We start from the raw sequence: 22441 nt of genomic DNA, 5'->3' as shown, positions 1-22441 counted from the left end.
CTACCGCAGCAACCACACTCTGGAAACTCCCAGAGGCAAGCAGGTGTAGGCTACACAGCACCTGCACATGGGGTGGGATGGCGTGCGCCCTTGGGGTTGGGTGCTCCAAAAGTGGGTGGAGGTCCCTGATCAGCTCCAGGATGGTTTGGGGGTGTAGCCTGTACCTTTGTATGATCTCTGGCTCAGTAAGTTGGAATAGGGTGATTCTCTGCCTGTAGACCTGCTCCTCCCTTCTCCAGACCCTCTCTCCTTCTGCCTGGAGCCGTAGCCGCCTCGCAATCACGTTGAATGCCGCCATTCTGGTAAAACATTTTTTTTTTAGCCACACGTTTATAGCCTGCACCTGGTTACCACCTGATTTGAATCTATGGTAAATACAGACTCTTAACTACCGAATTTCATGTAAATTCGGTATTTTAGAGGGTACCTACATCTCAAATGACATATTTTAGCATTTCTTATTTACCGATTCGGAAATTTTTCCGATTCGGTAAATTTACCGCTTCATTTTCCGAATCGGTACATTTAGCAATTCGGAAATTTTACCGATTCATAAAATTTACAGAATCTGTACATTTTCCGAATCGGTAAATTTCTAGATTCGGTAAATTTCCGATTTGGTAACTTTAGCGATTCAGTAAATTTACCGATTCGTACGATTTGGTGACCCCTACATCTCAAACGCCAAATACCGGTCGGAAACGGCCAAAATTCGGTAATTTCGGCCATTACCAACCGGTATTTGGTTACCTACATCTGGCCCTTAGTCTCTAGCTGCACTTCCACCTCTCCACCAAGTTCAGTTTAGAGATTCTCAATTGCATATGATATTTACCAAAATTCGAGTTATATCTGAAGTACTCTGTGTCATCTACAGTGTGTTCAAACTACACTCTAGTAGTAATATTAAAATATGTTGTTTTAGACATATTTCCTGACATCTGTTATCACAACGATCAACTTCGAGCTCCCAAAGAGACTCTTAGCAAACCAAAAGCCTGTATCTATGGCCCTTGCAAACTGAAAGATAAAATGTTTTTCATTTGACAACACAGCCTATATTGACTGTAAAAATGTTTTAACCTCTTTTGCTTTTGTGCTGAAATACATCTGTTCTTGTTTTTTAAGGCAATGGCTGAGATGATGGCTGAGAATTACCATAATATATGGGCAAAGAAGAAAAAAATGGAGTTAGAAGCTAAAGGTAAGTCTTTCCTGCATCTTACTAACATGGTTAATGGGGCGGAGGATTAAAAACGGAATAGGCAAGATAATAAGATGTTTTTCTTTTTGCAATACTTTAAAACAATAGTTGTTTTTGATGTTCACAAGATTATGAAGACATGAATATGGTGTGCTTGTAGGTTGGAGGGAAATATTTTAGGTTAGTATTTTATTGTCCATCTTTATGACTTGTTCACATTTTACTCTGCTTATTGTGTACTATTTAAATATCGAAATATTAATTATGTCCAAACCTTCATGATGAAAAATGCAAAAAACATTGAGTTTGTCCAGTCTTTAAAACATGTGATGGTTCTGGTACTCCTGAAACCAGAATATTTGCAGACATCCACAGATTAGATGGTTTGCTTGAGAACATACGCTTATAAATGCAACTTGTATGCGCAATTAGTGAATTAGGCAAGATTGCAGTGGAAGTTTAGTAAAGTAGTAACACACCAAAATAATAGTGGCTGCCCTAGTGGTATTGTTGAAGATTATAAATAGTGGACTTTTTCACATATTAAAGACCATCACTGTACTCTACAACCTTCCAAAAATATAGCTCTTTTCTTTTAAAGATCTTCAAACCGATACCAGAATTTAAATAGATATGGTAGACCCTGTCTCACGTTATAAGAATATTGTAATTTACGAAGGAGTTCCGTGATGATATGGAGGTATGAGGCCGAAAGTTGAGTTACGCTATAAGGTCATGGAATTTTAAGGTGTCCCTAAAATGTATGGCAGAGTGTGTTTTATTTAGGGGTGTGCATAACTCACGGAGTTCATAAAAACTCTATGTGTGAGGTTCTGTGGATTTCCGCCAACAGGCGGATAATATGCAGCTCATGCTGCATTTGAGTGCCAGTAGAGTGGACAGCGCTGAAAAATCGCGAACGGCACTTTGCATTGTGCTAAAGGTCATGGCCATTCAAATTGATTTTGCTGATGCTTGAGTAGAAAATATACTCAAGTGCAGCAAATTAACACGAGAAGTAGCCCTCTAACTGAAACCACTTGTGACCGCCTAAGACCGCCGCATTAGCAAGTCGGGCTAGGGGATGCCAAATCCCACTCACATTTTCTAGATCTTCGCACTTTGCCACATCCTATATGGATATGGAAAGTCACTGAGGAGTTCCATGATCATATAGAAGCATGAGGATGAGCTACTTTATAATGTTATGGAACTCCGAGGCAACTTGCAATCGGCTTATCATATGTGGTAGGGGATACTTTATTCCTTATAAAACATGGTCACTAGGCCAGGGCGGAGCTCGTTGAGTTTCAATCAGACAGAGTGAAGACATAGTTGCAGAGCATGGTCCTGAAAGGAGAGAGCTGCACCAGCTGAGCTGTAGAAGAACTACCTGTGTATGTCAGGTATGGGCCACACCACTGATCCCAGAGATGTATAATATATCACTGTTTACCATAGTGAGGGTAAGTTCAGGCACATCTGTCAGCTAATATGAGGGGGCTTTTTATTTTATATGGTATCGTAATTATGCTGATTACATTGTTGACCTGCATATGCTTTCTAATTGCTGCGCAGTTGCTCCATAATAGTTCCCAATAGTTTCCTTAAATATTGTAACCTTTCGTCGTGTCTTTTTCCATTTGTGGTTGACATGTATGAATGAGGAAACGAAAGGTGATGACCTGCTACTGCCATTCTATACCCACTGAGAGGGTATAGAGTGTTGTGTTCTGGGATGCCAACTCACTTGTCTCTCTGTAAAGGTTAGGAGGGCAAGTGAAGCACTATTAGCTAATTAGATTTGAGCCCATGGGTACTGATGTGGTATGGTGGCTTAGTCTCTACAAACTGATGTTCTTTGGCCCCAGGCATAGTTCTGTTCCGGAGCAGAATCCCGGCAACATGTTGCTGACAACACTTATTCACAGGTCTCCTGAGTAGTGCTTGTGCATGTCCATACCACCATTATACCTACCACCGGAGATGTCCGTGTTGTTAGGGATTTATCCTCCTTTAGGAAACGACCTAATTGTAATAACAACACATGACAATACCTTCTTATAAAGGAGTAGACTTCAGCTCACTGCAACATCCTACTAGTATTCAAAGACCAGAATCCAAATGTAGCTTTATGGAGCTTTTCCTCTGAACAAAGGATTTACTTAGATGCAATTAAGCTTTTTTCTGTTGGAGTGTTAACAAAACCTACCCATTTCCTGGTGAAACTGTGGCATTCAAGGTCACTTAAATCACATCTCCATATGGTTGGGAATAAAGTCACCTTCAAGCCCTACAATCTCCAACCTATAGCATTCTATTTAACAGTGTACAACCATCTTCTAAATTCAGTGCATTCCCACTGGACACTAAATTTAGACAATGAATATTCCTATTATTACCAATTAAACTCAGTTGCATTTCGTGGGTTGGAACTAATGAAATGTATCCCTTGACCTACTATCCTTCATCGGAACCCTCTTCATCCTTCTCTATTTATCTATCAAATTTTGGCACCTGGCAGGCTGATGCTAATGGCATCACTGCCAGCATAGTTATCAATAAATCTGTACTTTTTTGAAGAAAATGGTAAATAAAATCAACAAAAAAGCACTTCTCCCTCAGAATCAAATCTAACAAGTGAACTGTCCATGGAACCACTTACCTCTTCATGTTCCCATCAACGCTCCTAAAATTATTAATAATGTTTACCATTAACAATGAAACATCATAAAAAAATGACAAAGTCCAGTGTTTCAAGGATTCAGGATAAAGATTCAGTGGTAAGTCAATAGCGAAAATGCAGGATAATATTAATTGCATTATCAGGCTAATGTTTGTTTTTTCTAAACAGGGATTTAGCATGAAGCCTTTGCCAACTGAGGCCAGAAAGTGAGGAAGATTAGCTTAGACTTTTACAATGATATGATTTGTATGAATCCATTCATCATAAGGTCTTTTGTGCCCTTCTGCAAAACCAACTTGTACCCATCAATCCGCTCTCAAGTATGGCATTCAGTCAGTTTGAAGACATACACACTATAAAAGCGGGATGATATATCATCTGCCTAATGCAATCTGATCAGTTTACCACCTCTTCTCCTGCTTGAAGATGGCAAATACCCTGATAGCTATTTCTTTCATTACTACACTAGCCAGTAAAAGCAGTCTGAGAGACTAGCCCAAGTGGTGGAAGGCATGCCAAGAACTGGAGGAGTGTACTTGTTATACCCAAACTGCAATCTTAGGACACACAAGACTCTGTCCTCATGCCTTTGCTAACGCCAGATTTTGCTGCTCTTGTTTCAATCGACTATTCTATTGTGTATGAATTTTTTTTTTTTTAATCTTTATTTATCATTGCCATATAAAAGTACAATGATATATCGTTTGTTACATAGTGGAACAGATAAATGACATCTAAATGGAGAGCGTGCATATAAAATACGAACTAACACATATTGCGTCTTTGGGGCTACAATGAGGCAGTAAACTGCACATATGGAGGAATGCGTGAAGCATCAAATACAAGAAAAGGAATGGAGATGATCACCGCCGACATCACATTATATATACGTAGTATCAACCATCAGCCTTACAAAAGGGACTTCAGAGAATGAAACATCAATCAAATAAAAATAGGTGAAAATCATTTGTAGTTGCAAGACACATCAGCCAATCCCCTCAGAAACAATGCCATTCTCTGGCTGAGATTGGCCTTCAGCAGTAATCTTGGTAATGTAGGAACGGTATTGCCCCCAGATATCCACCGGTCTGGACGCACTAGGGACCTGAACAGAGTATTCTTCACAATTAGTGTTACAAAAGGCCATGCTCCCATGCCATGACTTCAACTTCGGTGGGCGTCTACCACCCCATAGCAGTGCGACTTCCCTCTTGGCCAACAAAAACCCCAATGCAGAAAGCTTTCTGACAGCACGAGCCCAGATACACAATTTCTGGAGTGAGATTCTGATAGATACATCTGCCAGTGGATTCCTCACCTTGTGAATATCCCCTTGCGTCAGCAACATTCGGAAATAATTCTTTTTTTGTAGCTTCGCGCCGACGTGGACGTGGACGACGTCATAGAGGCACGGCATCGCACGCGACTCCGCTGAGGTCACTGACACTACAATAGGCCCACGCCGGCGTGATGACGTCAGTTCCCTTTTTTCCGTGTCATCGACTCTAACGGTTTTGGGGAATCTCTGTAGCCTCTTAGTAACTTTGTTGCTATTTTCTTCACTTTTCTGTTTCTTTGTTTCCTTTACGATGTCGACAAAGAAGACCGGTTTCAAGCCTTGCAGAGAGTGTGGGGAAAATGGTGTCGATCACGGACCCACACGACGATTGCATCTGGTGTTTAAGTTCTGATCATGATGTTGATGAATGTTCATCATGTCGGAAGATGAACCCAAAGGCTCTGCGAGAGAGAGAGACCAAACTTCTGGTGGCGAAGCTGAGAGGTGACAAAGGAAAAAAGTCTTCGAGGTCTTGTTCGAGAAGGTCGAGGTCGAGATCGGCGTCGAGATCAAGGCCTCGAGAGGAGTCGTCTTCGAAGTCATCATCAGATCATGCTTCGAAGTCAAGGAAGAAGCATAGGAAGAGATACATGAATCCCAACGTCCCTCCGGTAGGGACTCGGACTCGAGGTCGAAGTCACCCAAGAAGGTACGTTCGAAGGTGGTTCCTCCGGGGGAGGACTTGGATCCGGAAGGTGAGGCTTCGCCTTCGGAGTCGCAGGTTCCGGATCCGTCTCCGGTACAATCTCCGGTGCCGTCCCCGGACCGTGAGGATGAGGAAGAAGTTCCGGTGAGTGAGAATTCTGCGCCTGTGGAAGAGCCGAATTCGGAACCACCTCAAGGCCGGCCCGAGGGTCTTCAGCTACCATTTCCAGCCCCGGGCCAAGACCCATCAGCGTTTTTGAACGCTATGTATGGTGTATTTTCAAGGGCATGGTACCCCTCTGGTGCGCCTTCGGGTCCCATGGGTCCATTAGCCTTCAATTTAGGAGTCCGCACTCCTATGCTCCAGCTCCATTTTTGCCATTCATGCTGGCTCAGACACCGCCGTGGCAATACCCGGCTCTGCCGAGGTCGTCGACGCCGATACCGATGTCGTCTGCTCCGAGTCGACCTCGAGACCAATTCACTTTCCCATCGGATTCGATCCCCGACGTCTTTTCAGACCTATGCAGCTGCAGCCCCTGGGCTAGGTAACTTCGGCACTTCGGTGTCCCAGCATAGCCTCACTATCCTAGGGTCAGGATCCACTGTCGTTTTCTTCCTACCAGGTCGGGTTCGCCCGTGAACACTAACTTTGCCTTTACTAGCTTCCATAGACTTTGTCCCGCATCCCGCGTGAGAGTGCACACTCTGCACCCGAGTCCCCTAGGTCTCCTAGAAGTAATCTAACGATTCTATAGTCAAGTCCTAGCGATTCCAAAGCCTATTAGTACTGTACTTACCTGCTAGTAATTTCGCATTCCACTTTTAGAATATATGGTTTTTCGTGCCCCTCGGGCATTTGTGTATAACGTGCTAACTTAAGTATTTTCGTAAGAGTTTTGTTGTGTGCCTAGCACCCTGTCCTCATAAAGAGTACAGGGTTGTTGTGATTCTAATAAATACACTGTTTATTTTCATAACACTTGTGTGGTGTCCTTTCACTGGGTGTTCAAGGGCTAATGTGATGGTAAAACAGCTGGCTTAACACGCCCTCTAGAGTCTTAGCCTTAGACTGCTCGTATCCATGCTACTAGGATAGCTGGTCTATAAGGTTGACTTACAACCAATCATCAATAAGGGTTGTTTGGACTGATATATAGTGATCACTAGAATAGTGAGCACTGCACATCAGGCCAACTTCTCACATTGGTGAGCAGCGGTTGGGATTTGAGCTTGCTGTTGTTTTACCACACATGCCCTAAGAATATCTTGTGAAAGATCACATAAGTACTAAAGGTACATATAACTTAGCTTAGAATACTCTGAGTTCTACTGAACCAGCTGTTGTAGCTCCTAGGGCCTAGCACACCCTAAACTACAACTCTAGCGAGGGATCAGTAGGCAAACATATAGTGTAGGTAAGTGCACCACTTACACCTCACTAGAAAAGCATGTCTACCCAGGGAGATTCTACTGAGACTCCCCTGGTCAGTGTTGACCCTCCACAGGTCACTTCAAGATATGCAGCTCTCAGTTTCCAGGAGATGAGACAAATCTGTGTCTCCAGAAAACTGAAGCAGGGGTCTAACCCCACCATTCCCTTTCTGATAGGTCTCTTAGAGACATATGATGCCAGAAAGCTTTCTCAGTTACATGAGAACATGCCAGCCTTAGAGGGAACCTCTGGGGATCCAGACCTCCCCAACACTGCTACTGCAGTTGAGGAGGAGGAGGATCAGGAGGAACTCTCTGGGGATGAGGTAGACAAAGGTCTTGAGGTAGTCAGAAGGCTAACTAGGACCAACTTAGACTTACTTGGGCTGGGATCTGGGGGACCCCCAGTACTAACCCGAAGTGGGCCTAACCTTGGAGTTAGGAGAGATAGATCTCTTTCTAGGGACTCCAACAGATCTCTGCACTCTAATGCCTCTTCTCAGGGGAGAAGGAATCCTCCACAGAGGAGATTTACTTCCCCTCAGAGAAAAGAGCATGAAGCTAGAATGAGACAAGCTGAACTGAGGATTGAAAGGGAAGAACTTGCCCTGGCCAAAGAAAAGCTTGCCTTTGCTAGAGAGCAGCAGATGAGTGGGCTAGCTCCCACTGGTGGCAGCAATCTCCCAAGAGATAGAGAGAAGGGTTTAGATACTAAACACCTGACTAAAATAGTGCCCCCCTTTAAGCAAGGGGATGATATCCAGAAATGGATGGCTGCTCTGGAGAGGGCCTGCACTGTGCAGTGCATTCCCCAGAGTCAGTGGGCAGCTATACTGTGGCTCTCCTTTGATGGTAAAGGTAGAGATAAGCTCCTCACTACAAGAGTAGAGGATGCTAACAATTACCAGGTCCTGAAGAATACACTGGTTGATGGGTTTGGTTTAACCACTGAGCAGTACAGGTTGCTGTTCAGAGACACCCAGAAAACTCAGTCTCAGGACTGGTCTGACTTTGTGGATTGTGCCACTAAGGCTTTGGAGGGCTGGTTGCTGGGTAGCAAGGTTACAGATTACACAGGATTGTATAATCTAATGATGAGAGAACACATTTTAAACAATTGTCAGAACCAGTTGTTGCACCAGCACCTTGTTGATTCAGATCTGACCTCTCCCCAAGAATTGGGAAAGAAGGCAGACAAATGGGTCAGGACAAGGATCAAGCAGAACCAGAACCAGAACCAGGGTGGTCAGAAGAAAGCAGACCAGAAGGGTAATGTTAAGAATGAGCAAAATGACCAGAAGTCTTCACCAGGTCCCCAACAAACCAAAGAGGGTGGGGGTCAGGCTTCCCAGAAGAAGAAGACTCAAGAAGGCCAGTCAAAAAGGTGGTGCCAGTACTGTAAAAGTAAATCTCACTGGTTTAGTGAGTGCACCAAAAGAGGAGGATAAACTCCTGCCACTACAGCCCCTAAGGCAACTGCACCCCCTAGTACAGTCAGTAGTGGTAGTGTACCTCCCAAGGCATTAGTTGGGTTAACCTTGGGTACTGAGGGGTCTGACAACTTAGTTGGCACACTCACTCAGGCTGTCCTTGTCTGTACAGGGGATATGGATATGTCCCCTGAAATAAGTCCCAATACTTTGGGCAAATACAGGCAGACACCTTTGATAAATGGCAAAATGGCTCAGGCCTATAGGGACACTTGTGCCAGTGTCACCATGGTGACACCTAACTTTGTGGACCCTGGACAGATCATGCCAGGTACTGATTTCCTGGTGACCAATGCCAGCAATGTCACTACTAGTCATAGTGTGGCAATTGTGGCTTTCTCCTGGGGTGGAGTGAAGGGACAAAAGAAAGTTGTAGTCAGTTCAGACCTCCCAGTTGATTGTTTGTTGGGCAATGATTTGGAGTCATCACAATGGTCAGAAGTGGAGCAGAGGACTCACATGGAAATGTTAGGTTTGCCAGCACATGTGCTTGCTGTGACTAGGTCACAGGCCAGAAAATGCCCCACTGAACAGGTGCTGGATCCTGAAATGATGGACCAGACACCCTCCAAGAAGAAGAGCAGTAAGGGTAAGGCTTTGCCTTCCCCCTTGCCCCAGGTTGAGGATCAAGTCTCTGAGGAGGCTGATCTGGAAGAGCTGAGGGAAACTGAGCCTAAAGAGCTTGAACTTGATCAAGTTGAGTTTCTGGGCTCAGGGGGACCCTCCAGAGCAGACCTGGGGAAGGAACAGTTGAGCTGCCCTTCCCTTGAACCCCTCAGACAGCAGGCTGCTGCTGAGGCTGCAGGGAATGCCACAGGTGCCCACAGGGTATACTGGGAAGATGGACTCCTGTACTCTGAGTCAAGAGACCCCAAGCCTGGTGCAACCAGGAGGCTGGTCATCCCCTTGTCTCTGAGAGGTTTCCTTCTCACCTTGGCCCATGAAATTCCCCTTGCAGGTCACTTAGGTCAGACAAAGACTTGGGACAGGCTTGTCTCACACTTTCACTGGCCCCATATGAATGAGAATACCAAGGAGTTTTGTCGCTCCTGTGTCACTTGCCAAGCCAGTGGTAAGTCAGGTGGCACAACAAAGGCCCCCCTCATACCACTACCTGTGGTGGGGGTTCCCTTTGAAAGAGTGGGGATTGACATTGTTGGTCCAATGGAACCCCAGACAGCATCAGGGCACAAGTTTATACTGGTGGTAGTGGATCATGCCACCAGGTATCCTGAAGCTATTCCACTTAGGACCACTACAGCACCTGTAGTGGCAAGAGCCCTAGTTGGAGGGTTCTCCAGAGTGGGTTTCCCTAAGGAGGTCGTTTCTGACAGAGGTACAAACTTCATGTCAGGATATCTGACTGCAATGTGGAAGGAGTGTGGTGTGAACTACAAGTTCACCACACCCTACCACCCACAATGCAATGGGCTTGTTGAGAGATTCAACAGGACCCTGAAAGGGATGATTCATGGACTACCTGAAACTCTTAGGAGAAGATGGGATGTCCTGATCCCCTGCCTCTTGTTTGCTTACAGAGAGGTCCCACAGAAGGGGGTTGGCTACAGCCCTTTTGAGCTTCTGTATGGGCATCCTGTAAGAGGACCCCTGTGTTTGGTGAAGGAAGGATGGGAGAGACCTCTCAAAAAGCCTGCAACCAACATAGTGGACTATGTACTTGGTCTCCGCTCCAGGATGGCTGAGTATATGGAAAATGCATCCAAAAACCTTGAGGCCAGCCAAGAACTTCAAAAAGCTTGGCATGACCAAAAGGCTGTTCTGACTGTGTACCAGCCAGGACAGAAGGTGTGGGTGCTGGAGCCAGTGGCCCCAGCAGCTCTGAAAGACAAATGGTCTGGGCCCCACACCATCATTGAGCAAAAGGGAGAGGTTACCTACTTGGTGGACCTTGGAACTCCCAGGAGCCCTCTCAGAGTGCTCCATGTTAACAGGCTCAAGGCATATGTTGACAGGAAGGACATGAGCTTGCTCATGGCCACAGATGAGGGACAGGAGGAAGAGAGTGACCCTCTCCCAGACCTGCTTACTCAGAATCCTGATGATGAATCAGTTGATGGTGTTGTCTTTTGTGGCAGCCTCACTGAACATCAGCAACAGGATTGCAGGCAAGTTCTGCAATCCTACAGACATATGTTCTCTCTGACACCCGGCCAAACTGATTGGTGTACCCATGATGTTGACACTGGAGACAGTCTGCCTGTCAAGAGTAAAATCTACAGGCAGCCTGATCATGTTAGAGACTGCATCAAAACTGAAGTGCAGAAAATGTTGGAGCTGGGAGTCATTGAGCCCTCAGATAGCCCTTGGGCTAGCCCAGTAGTTCTAGTGCCAAAGCCTCACACCCAGGGTGGTAAGAGAGAGATGAGGTTTTGCGTAGACTACAGAGGCCTCAATGCAGTCACTAAGACTGATGCCCACCCAATACCAAGAGCAGATGAACTTATAGATAAATTGGCTTCTGCCAACTTCTTAAGTACATTTGATTTGACAGCTGGGTATTGGCAAATCAGGTTAGCTGAGGAGGCCAAACCCAAGACAGCATTTTCTACCCCTGGAGGGCATTATCAATTTGTGGTAATGCCCTTTGGACTGAAAAATGCACCTGCCACCTTCCAAAGGTTGGTGAATCAAGTCCTCACTGGGCTGGATGACTTCTGTGCAGCTTATCTTGACGATATTGCTGTCTTTAGCTCCACCTGGGAGGATCACCTGGTCCACCTGAGGAAAGTGTTAGAGGCCCTGCAAAAGGCAGGCCTCACTATCAAGGCCACAAAGTGCCAGATAGGGCAGACACAGGTTGTATACCTGGGCCACCTTGTGGGTGGAGGCCAGGTTCAGCCACTGGAGAGTAAGATACAGGCCATCAAGGACTGGACTCCTCCAATCACCCAGACTCAGGTTCGAGCTTTCTTGGGCCTGACTGGGTACTATAGGAAGTTTGTCAGAAATTATGGGTCCATAGTGACCCCTCTTAATGACCTGACAAGCAAAAAGATGCCAAAGAAAGTTCAGTGGACAGCAAGCTGTCAGAAAGCATTCGATGACCTAAAGCAGGCCATGTGCACAGCACCTATCCTAAAGAGTCCAGATTACTCCAAGCCATTCATTGTCCAAACAGATGCTTCTGAGTTGGGTGTGGGGGCTGTTCTGTCTCAACTGAATTTTGATGGTAATGATCAGCCTATTGCTTTCATTAGTAGGAGGTTGACACCCAGAGAGAAAAATTGGTCAGCTATTGAGAGGGAGGCCTTTGCTGTGGTCTGGGCCCTGAAGAAGCTGAGGGCCTACTTGTTTGGCACTCACTTCACCATTCAGACAGACCATAAGCCCCTCTTGTGGCTAAATCAGATGAAGGGTGAAAACCCCAAACTGCTTAGGTGGTCCATTTCCCTACAGGGGATGGATTTTACAGTGGAGCATAGACCTGGTACTGATCACAGCAATGCTGATGGGCTCTCCAGGTATTTCCACTTAGAGCAAGAAGACTCACCTGGTCAAGGTTAGTTTATTGTCCCAAAGTTTGGGGGGGGGGTCATGTAGGAGAGTAGGGTCTGCAATCCTATGATCACCCAGATTTTTGCTTTTTGCTGCACTGGTTTACGACTTTCCCTGGCTGTGGGCCTGCTAATCAGACCCACAGCCTAGCTGTTCTCTCTATCCAAATTGTACTCAGGTACTGAATTGGCACTGGGCCCTCTCCAAGTCCCTGTACCCAGGGCTGAGGTGTACCCAGAAGTCTCCCAGGGGCTGAAGCATGTATTATGCCACCCCTGGGCTGACTAACTAAACTGACACAACTGGCTGCACGACAGCTGGGGCAAGGTGGTGTACTCACCCTTTGCTTTAGATATAGTATACCTATATCTAACCCTAAAATGGACACACAGATCTCCTATCAGTCACTCCTATGGCAGGCCTTAACAATCCTGAAGGCAGAGTGCTTGGAATCGTGTGAGATGGTGCTCTGGCATGAGCTGAGCCTGTCTGCGGCTTTCGGGATCCATCCCTTAGCCGTTTCCATGATATCGCATACCATATACTCTTAAGTGCATTATAATCCTCGCGGTTATATGCCAACTCTGGTATCGCTTTATCAAAACATGTCGAGTAAGGTGTCATACGAATTGGAATACTAACCCCTCGCCAATTCTGGCGACGGGGTTAGCATTCCACCCTTCTAGAGGGACACGACATGTATGTAACCCCTAACCCCGGTTAAAGTCAAACAGAGCCTCAGCTCCACAAAATGGATGCTGCCACCGAGACACAAGTCTGCCCTCCTGCTGCTGGGAGTCCTCCCAGAGCAGGAGATAAGGACAAAGGGTTTCCTGCCAGGGGCGGTGCCAGCACCGTCCCAGACAGGGTTTTGTGTATTGTAGGTAGGCAGGGCTTTAGAGGAAGGTGACTGCACGTGGCACCCCGGTGCTCACTGTGCATAGGCTGGCTGGAACCAGTTCCAGGGTCACTCCAGACCCTGTGCTGGGGAAAAGCCCGCCAAGGAAGTGGGTGTAACCACCCCCCTCCTGGTCCCACCCCTAGGGCAGGACTTAGTCGCGTGCCAGCCCCTTTTTACAGGATAAAGGTAGGAACTGGCCCCCTTCCAAATCAGATCATCTTTGAATCCTGAAACTACTTTCCACGAAAGGAACTCAAGACTTCTTCCTAAGATTTCTCCCTTGTGACTAAGGAGTAGTCACCCTGCATCCGCAGGCACCATCTTAAGAACACTGCGGTCTGCTGCAAGTCTCTCCTCCGGATCAAGACTGCCCAGCTCGACGAGAACCGGCTTCCCTGGCACCTCTGACCTCTACCTGCATCATCAGTCACGCTGAGATTCGTGGGTGTGACGAGACCTCGAGGGACCGGCCATCTTCAAGACTGCACGACTTCTTTCCAGCAAGCCCGCCGAGTAATTTCCTGGTGAGTGCTTTGGGGTCCGAGAAGCCCCGACCCTGAGCAGCTCCAGCACCGAAGTGCAGCCTCCCAGCATCTCCACGATCTGCGTGGGGCCCTTCTGCTTTTTGCTGCTCACCGCGTTGTTTGGCTACTAGCCCGCTGGCTTGTGGCCTTCTGAACGACGCCCGACGACATTTCTGCTGCTGGTCTGGTTGCTCCAGGCTGGCCCTTGCTCCCTTCCAAAAGAGGAGCACCCCGGTCCCTCCTGGTCCACTCAAGACGCCATTTTGAGTCCACCGCGTGGGCTTGAATTAGCCAAGGCTTGTTGCCCAATCCTGGGTAACTTCGACGCCGACAGCTTCATCCATCGTGGGACAGCTCGCCTCTCCATCCTGGTCGCCGACAACGCCTCCTGGTCCGTGAGATCTGCAGAGCCAGCGTCGCCCACTCACCTAGTCGAGGTGACTTCGCCCGGTGCCATCCTGGTGCCCACTTAATCACTGGCTAGTGATTCAAGAACTTGGTCCCCTCTGCTTTCAGGTTTCTTCTTCCTCGATCCAGGCTTGGATCCAACGAACTTTCCTTCACTGGTCGCCTGCCAGCAACTTCCTTCTTCCAGGCTCCTGGTCCGGCAACGAGATCCCCGACGTCTTTTCAGACCTATGCAGCTGCAGCCCCTGGGCTAGGTAACTTCGGCACTTCGGTGTCCCAGCATAGCCTCACTATCCTAGGGTCAGGATCCACTGTCGTTTTCTTCCTACCAGGTCGGGTTCGCCCGTGAACACTAACTTTGCCTTTACTAGCTTCCATAGACTTTGTCCCGCATCCCGCGTGAGAGTGCACACTCTGCACCCGAGTCCCCTAGGTCTCCTAGAAGTAATCTAACGATTCTATAGTCAAGTCCTAGCGATTCCAAAGCCTATTAGTACTGTACTTACCTGCTAGTAATTTCGCATTCCACTTTTAGAATATATGGTTTTTCGTGCCCCTCGGGCATTTGTGTATAACGTGCTAACTTAAGTATTTTCGTAAGAGTTTTGTTGTGTGCCTAGCACCCTGTCCTCATAAAGAGTACAGGGTTGTTGTGATTCTAATAAATACACTGTTTATTTTCATAACACTTGTGTGGTGTCCTTTCACTGGGTGTTCAAGGGGTAATGTGATGGTAAAACAGCTGGCTTAACACGCCCTCTAGAGTCTTAGCCTTAGACTGCTCGTATCCATGCTACTAGGATAGCTGGTCTATAAGGTTGACTTACAACCAATCATCAATAAGGGTTGTTTGGACTGATATATAGTGATCACTAGAATAGTGAGCACTGCACATCAGGCCAACTTCTCACAGCCTGCATCTGTTTTTGCCCCTGCCCCTCTCTCCACGAAAAAGAACACGGATGAAATTCCACCGTGATACAGCAAGAAAGAATAACATTTTTTGCAACTGAGACTCTCAGGGCAGGCTCTTTAAACTCTCTCTAAGGATTATTTAACCTTGGACCAACAAAAACCAGAACGTATTGTTTCCTGGGCCAACTCGGTCTTTCTCTTTCTCACGAGCACTTAACTTTCACTCTATCCTGTACACGTTACTTGATGGTAACCCCCTTTTTGCTTCTGTAAATTGTATATTTGTATATGAAACTATGATAAGGACTCTTTTATGAAAAATAAATAGTGGAGTCTTTTCCTCTACTTTTAAGACATTAGGAGAATCTGGGGTGTGGTGTTTTGGACACTTGTTTTTGGGTTATTGTTTTCTTTTATAAACATTGTTTTGCATTGCAGGATTAATTCACATGTGGAAAGAAAAATTGTATTATGTTTGACTAAAAAGTACAAATAATCGTGTTTTGAATTAACGTCTGGGACCATTTTTTTCTGTAACACTTAATACCCAGGTCCTAGGACTTTCATTGGGTCACCCCGTATATGATTACAGTAGAATTTAAGTCCAATCTACTAACTAAGGTTCTGCATTCACCCAGTTCTGTGGTGGAACCGTTACTCCCTTTTAATGAAGCTCTAACGGAGCCTATTATGGAAGGTGGAAAAAGCTTCTTACCGCACCGGCATTTTCCAGGAGTGTGGCAAGAAGGTACAGGGTCGCTCCTGAGGACCCTGCTTTTCTGACTTCTCATCCTTCACCTGAAAGTTTAGTAATCCAGGCGGCCTGTTCCAAAAAGACTGTGAGTGCATTTCCTCAGGTGCCTGGGAATAAGGATGCAAAGAAACAAGATCAGGTTGCTGAAAAAACCTTTTCTTCTGCGAGTATGGCATTAAAGTCAACCAATGCCACTTGTCTTATGGGGAAATATGTACATGCTCTCATGGATTCACTGCGTCTTCTGGCACCTAAGATCCCTGATGACAGCAGGAAGGATTTTGAAGAAGTGTTAATGGATGCACAGGCAGCATCTCGTCAGGTGATACAAAGTGGACTGGACACTGCGGATTCGGTGGCAGGCATCATGGGTACTGTGGTTGCCACAAGAAGGTCAGCTTGGCTGAAATCTTCGGATTTTCAGCGGATGTTCAGGCTGCTTTGTTAGATCTGCCATTTGACGGTGCTGGACTCTTTGGTAAAAAAGCTGATACAGCCTTAGAAAGATTTAAGGACAGTAGGGCTACTGCCAAATCTTTAGGGCTTCAGACCAGGGGTTCTTCTACCAGAAGGTTCAGAGGATTTGGACGCTTTTCCTTTCGTTCCTATCGGCAAGGTCAGCAGCAGCAGCAGCAGAATCCCTTGTACAAGTCGTACAGGGGTAAACAAAAAGCTCGTCCTAGAGGTCGTCATGCCTCCTCCTCCTCCACCTCATCCAACCCCCCAGCCTCAGAAAAGCAGCCCTAGATCTGCCATTCAGGATCATGTGGGTCCGGTGGGGGGTCGGCTTACCCACTTTCTACGGGATTGGGAATCGGTTACATCAGATCTTTGGGTTCTCAATCTCGTAGAAAATGGGTATGCTCTTCCCTTTTGGGAATTTCCTCCCAATTACCCTCCTTGCCAAGGTTTTTGCACGGAGGAACACCTCTTACTTCTGCAGGAGGAAGTGCAGACACTATTAAGAAAGGGTGCGATAGAGGTGGTTCCAGAGCAGGAAAGGGGTCAGGGATGCTACTCTCGGTATTTCCTGATTCCCAAGAAGGATGGCAGACTTCGTCCAATTCTTGATCTCAGGATCTTGAATCTTTATCTGAAACAAGAGAAGTTCAAGATGCTCACCCTTGCGCAGGTTCTTCAAGCGCTGCTGGAAGAAGACAGGATGGTGTCGATCGACTTGCAGGATGCGTATTTTCAACTCCCAATCCTGAAGTCGCACAGGAAGTATCTCTGCTTTACGGTGGGATCACAAAATTATCAGTTTGCGGTCCTTCCGTTTGGAATTACTACTGCGCCTCGAGTCTTCATCAAGGTGATGGCGGTGGTGGCAGCACATCTCAGAAGGTCGGGGGTTCCAGTATTCCCCTATTTAGACGACTGGCTGATCAAGGCAGAGTCGTCAGAGAAAGTGCTCCAACATCTGCAGGAGACAACTCGATTGTTGTTCCGGTTGGGTTTTTCAATAAATGTACCCAAGTCTCACCTGGTGCCCTCCCAGCGCATCCTGTTCATAGGTGCTGTACTGGACACAACTGTATGTCGTGCATTCCCTCCTCCACAAAGGATTTGCGACATACAGGAAATGATTCCTTTATTTTGCAATGGAGCGGTCATTCCAGTCCTGAAGGTCCTTTGCCTGCTCGGTCTGATGGCTTCTTGCATTCTGTTGGTCAACCATGCACGCTGGCACATGAGGGCACTCCAGTGGTGCCTCCGCAGGCAGTGGTATCAGCACAGCGGAGATCTCAGGGAGTCAGTGAGGATCTCGAGAGAAACTGCAGCGGATCTATCTGGGTGGAGCGTGGAAGGCAATCTGTCATAGGGTAAGCCTTTTCAACTACCTCCATTGGTTGCCACAGTGATAACGGATGCATCCACTCTAGGGTGGGGTGCTCATCTGGGGGATCTGGAGGTCAAGGGTCTTTGGTCTCCAGAGGAAAGGTTGCTTCACATCAACCTTTTAGAGTTGCGGGCCATACGCTTGGCACTCAAGGCCTTCCTCCATTCCCTTCGCGGTCGGTCGGTTCAAGTCCTGACGGACAACACCACCGCGATGTGGTATGTCAACAAGCAGGGAGGAGTGGGGTTGCAGTGTCTCTGCAGAGAGGCTCTGCGCCTCTGGTCCTGGGTTCAGAACCACCAGATTTGTCTGTTGGCAAATCATCTGGCCGGAGTTCTGAACATGCGTGCAGACATTCTCAGTCAGCAGTTCTTGGCCGACCACGAGTGGAGGCTTCACCCGGAGGTGGTCTGGCACGTCTTTCAGATGTGGGGGACTCCTCGTGTGGACCTGTTCACCACTCACGAGAATGCTCACTGCCCGTCATTCTGCAGTCTCCAGTATCCGATGCAAGGAGCCTTGGGTGACGCGTTTCAGTTAAGTTGAGGAAGTCAACTCCTTTATGCGTTTCCTCCCATACCTTTAATTCCTCGGGTTCTGAGGAAGATTCGCCAAGACCGGGCCCAAGTTATTCTGGTCGCCCCGGATTCGCCAAGAAGGGTGTGGTACACGGATCTTCTCCACCTCTCCTCTCGCCCGCCGCTCCGTCTCCCGTTCAGGACAGATCTCCTCTCCCAGATGGAGGGGCAGGTTCTACACCCCCACCTCCAGTCATTACACCTTCATGCCTGGAGATTGAACGGGGCAACCTGAACTTCTTTTCTCTCCCGCACAATGTGGTGGATGTCATTCTTTCGGCTAGGCGTGACTCCACTAAATCTATTTATTCATACAGATGGGCTAAATTTGTCTCTTGGTGCGGCGAGAAATCTGTTGACCCTTTGAGGGCTCGTTTGTCCGATATTTTACAATTTGCTCTTTCTTTGGCTCAGCAGGGATTTGCTGTTGCCACAATCAAGGGCTATCTTTCGGCATTGTCGGCATTTATCTGTTTGCCGGATCAGCCATCTCTTTTCAAGTCTCCTGTGGTTTTAAGGATTTTGAAGGGCCTCACAAATAAGTTCCCTCCTACTCCCTTTATTGTGCCTCAATGGGATTTAAATCTTGTTTTAACCTTCTTGATGGGTTCTCCCTTCGAACCCTTACACAAGTGTCCCATGAGGCTTTTATCTTTTAAGACGGTCTTCCTTGTTGCGATCACCTCGGCAAGGAGGGTAAGTGAGCTTCAAGCTCTTAGTTCCAAGCCCCCATTCTTGACCATTCATGCTGATCGAATGGTTCTTAGGACCAGGGCTGCTTTTCTCCCTAAGGTGGTAGCTCCCTTCCATCTAGGACAATCTATTACCCTTCCTACCTTTTATCCTCCCCCTCACCCTTCCAAGGAGGAGGAGAGACTACACCATCTGGACCCTAAGAGGGCAGTGAGCTTTTACCTTGATAGGACTAGAGACTATCGAATGGATGACGTGCTGGCTGCAAGAAAGGAAGAGCGGTGCAAATGCGCACTCTTTCAAGATGGATCATCCTCTGTATAAAGATCTGCTACTCTTTGGCCGGTAAGGAACCTCCAGAGGGTATTAGAGCTCACTCTACTAGAGCTAAGTCGTCATCTACTGCTTTGTCTAGAGGTGTACCTGTCGAGGATATTTGCAGAGCCCCGACTTGGGCCTCCCTCCACACTTTCGCAAAGCATTAATGCTTGGATACCGAGGTGAGGAGGGACGGCCACTTTGCGCGCTCCGTCCTCCAGGATTTTCTGGTATAGGAGAGTGGACACCCTCCTCCGGGAGTGGGGACTGCTGTGGGACTCTATTCACAAGGTGAGGAATCCACTGGCAGATGTATCTATCAGAAGAACAAGTTACTTTCCTTCGGTAACGCTTTTTCTGGTAGATACAGTATCTGCCTGTGGATTCCTCACTGACCCGCCTGCCTCCCCGTTGTCCACTCTTCTAAACCGGAGTTTCTATAATGTATTTACTTTATTGTCAAGGAGTTGTTGATTTCAAATGTTTTGTTGCATTTGTTTCACACTATGTGTGTTACCTTGACTTTTGTGTACTGTGTATATTTCTACTGTCATTGGTCCGTCCGTGTGCCTCGAAGGCAAGGAAAAAAGGGCGGAACTGACGTCATCACCCCGGCGTGGGCCTATTGTAGTGTCAGTGACGTCAGCGGAGTCGCGTGCGATGCCGTGCCTCTATGACGTCGTCCACGTCGGCGTGAAGCTACAAAAGAAAAATAATTTCCGAATGTTGCTGACGCAAGGGGATATTCACAAGGTGAGGAATCCACAGGCAGATACTGTATCTACCAGAAAAAGCGTTACCGAAGGTAAGTAACTTGTTCATCAGGTTCATGCCTAAAATGTCACTGAGGGTCCTGTGTACCTGAGACCAGTAGTCATGAAGAAGGGGGCAAGTCCTAGAGAGGTGGGCAAAATCGGCATAGGGGGCCTTGCACTTGGGGCAGTGGTGGGGATGACTAGGGTCTATTCTGTGCGAACGTGTTGGGGTGTGGTACAACCTGCGGAGAAATTTAAAATGGACGAGCTTATGTCTACTGTTTAGGGGCATTTCTTTTGTAGCTTTACAGAATTGTTCCCATTGGTCGTCTGAGATAGATTTCCCCAGATCCACCTCCCACGCGGCACGAACCCTGGAGTCAAAGGTGGGAATTGAGTCACTACACAGTTTGTATAATTTAGAGACCATGTGTGCTCCCGAAGGATGCTGGATGAGAAGCGCAAGTGGGGGTGCGGGGTCCGGAGCCAGTGGGAATGTAGGAAACGAGGCGCGCAGCATGGATCACATCCGAGTCAAAACAAAGGAGTCCATGAACGAGTGTTCGGTGAAACGTGAGTCTTCAGTAATGGAAAAAGCGTGATCCTCAGGGACGAGGTCGCCTATGGTATGAATGCTGAATTTCTCCAATGTGTTCTTGACTACTAATTCCCCAGTAATCGGTAACCAAGTAGCATTGGGTAGTGGAAGGGCCGGTGAATACAGCTGGGCAAGGCCCAGTAGCCTGCGCAGTCTGTCCCAGGCCCAGCAGGTGGTCGAGACAGTCTGTATGTCCCGAGGGTCGAGTGGGAAGCCCGTGGGGAGTACAGTAGAAAGGAGTCCAGGAAGAACCAAATCCGCTTCAGGTTTCAGATATAAGATGCGTGCGTCTGGGTGGAACCAGGGGTATGCGTAGGAGCATTGTGCTATTAAAAAATAGAGGTAAAAATCAGGGACTCCGAATCCTCCTCTTTCATATGGTAGAGTCAGCACTCGCCAGTTGACACGTGGAGATTTGTCTCCCCATACTAGACGCAACAACAAAGAGCGTAGTTGAGAAAAAAGATTTTGGTGAGAGGGATCGGGATGTTATTGAAAAGGTATAAAAATCGAGGAAGGACAATCATTTTAATTATAGCAATACGCCCTGCCATAGATAATGGGAGGCAAATCCACCTCTCTATCTGGCTCTCCAGCAAACTAACTGCACTACCATAATTCAATCTGATCATGGTGGTGGTATCGAGATGAATATGAACACCCAAATATTTACCCGACTCTTGACACCACTCAAGGGGGAAGGGGCAATTCCAAGCAGATGTGCTAGGGGTAAGCGGAAAAATCACAGATTTATGCCAATTGATGTTAAGGCCAGAGAATTTGCCAAAGCGAGTTATTTCCAAGATAAGAGGCTCAAGATTAATGTTGGGCATCCTGACATATAAAATCGTATCGTCCGCATACAGTGAAATCAGGAGGGGACCAGTACGGAACTGTAGCCCCCGATGTAGATGATTTTCTTGGAAATGACGGACCAGAGGATCCATCGGCTAAATGAAAAGTAATGGGGACAAAGGGCATCCCTGGCGTGTGCCGCGAGATAAGGAAAAAGGCTTGGTAATGGTGCCATTAAGACGTAGCCTGGCCATAGGCGCAGTATATAATAGACCCACTGTAGAGACAAAGCATTCCAGCATGCCCGAGCATCTCATGATGGAAAAAAAGAAGGGCCACTCGAGGGAGTCAAATGCCTTCTCCGCGTCAAGAAGGATAGCGGCGACCGGAGTGGAGGGGTCAATTCAATGTAAAACCGTAAACAGGTTCCTGAAGTTCAGAGAAGTGTAACGATGCAGCACAAAACCAGATTGTGCTGGTGAGATATTAGCCTCCATCAGTAAAGACAGATGGATAGCGATAACTTTAGCCAGAATCTTGTAGTTGAGGTTTAATAAAGAGAGAGGTCTGTAAGAGCTGCATAATCTGGAGTCTCTGCCCAGCTTGGGAAGTAGAATAATGACCGCTTCTCTAAATGTGGGGGGCAAACGGCCCGCCTCAAGTGCCTCGGCATATACTTTTACTAGCCGAGGGACCAAGAACTCTTTGTAGGCCTTATAAAACTCGACGGAAAAAACGTCTAGTCCGGGCGCCGAAGAACCCCTCCACTCATCAATGGCTTCGACTATGCTATCTTGCATAATGGGGCAAGCAAGACATTCTTGCATGTGTTTTTCCAGATACACCATGGCAATCTCTGCGAGGTAGTCACCCTGACCCTGCAGGTCACCCGCCAATTTGGTCATATAAAGAGTTTTGTAATAGGACAGGAAGGTGTTGCAAATTTCTGGAGTGGTATGGAGCAGATCACCTTGTGTGCCCACAATTTCGGTGATGCAAGACGAGTTATAAGGGGGGCGAAGCAATTGAGCCAGCAGTCTACCAGGCC

The 22441-nt window shown here is 47.2% G+C and overlaps 1 protein-coding gene across 1 annotated transcript in view; it reads left to right on the top strand.

The window, feature by feature from the left end:
• RYR2 (ryanodine receptor 2) overlaps positions 1 to 22441 on the top strand; it is a 3071198-nt gene that overhangs the window by 1624156 nt on the left and 1424601 nt on the right. The window contains exon 54 of the mRNA XM_078648003.1: positions 1129 to 1204. Coding sequence (XP_078504129.1) covers positions 1129 to 1204 — 76 coding nt within the window. The remainder of the gene's footprint in view (positions 1 to 1128; positions 1205 to 22441) is intronic.

This window comes from Lissotriton helveticus, chromosome 6, assembly GCF_964261635.1.
Source record: "Lissotriton helveticus chromosome 6, aLisHel1.1, whole genome shotgun sequence".
Classification (NCBI taxonomy): Eukaryota; Metazoa; Chordata; class Amphibia; order Caudata; family Salamandridae; genus Lissotriton; species Lissotriton helveticus.
The sequence above is the reverse complement of the archived record's forward strand: the minus strand, read 5'-3'. Positions and strand labels throughout refer to the sequence as shown.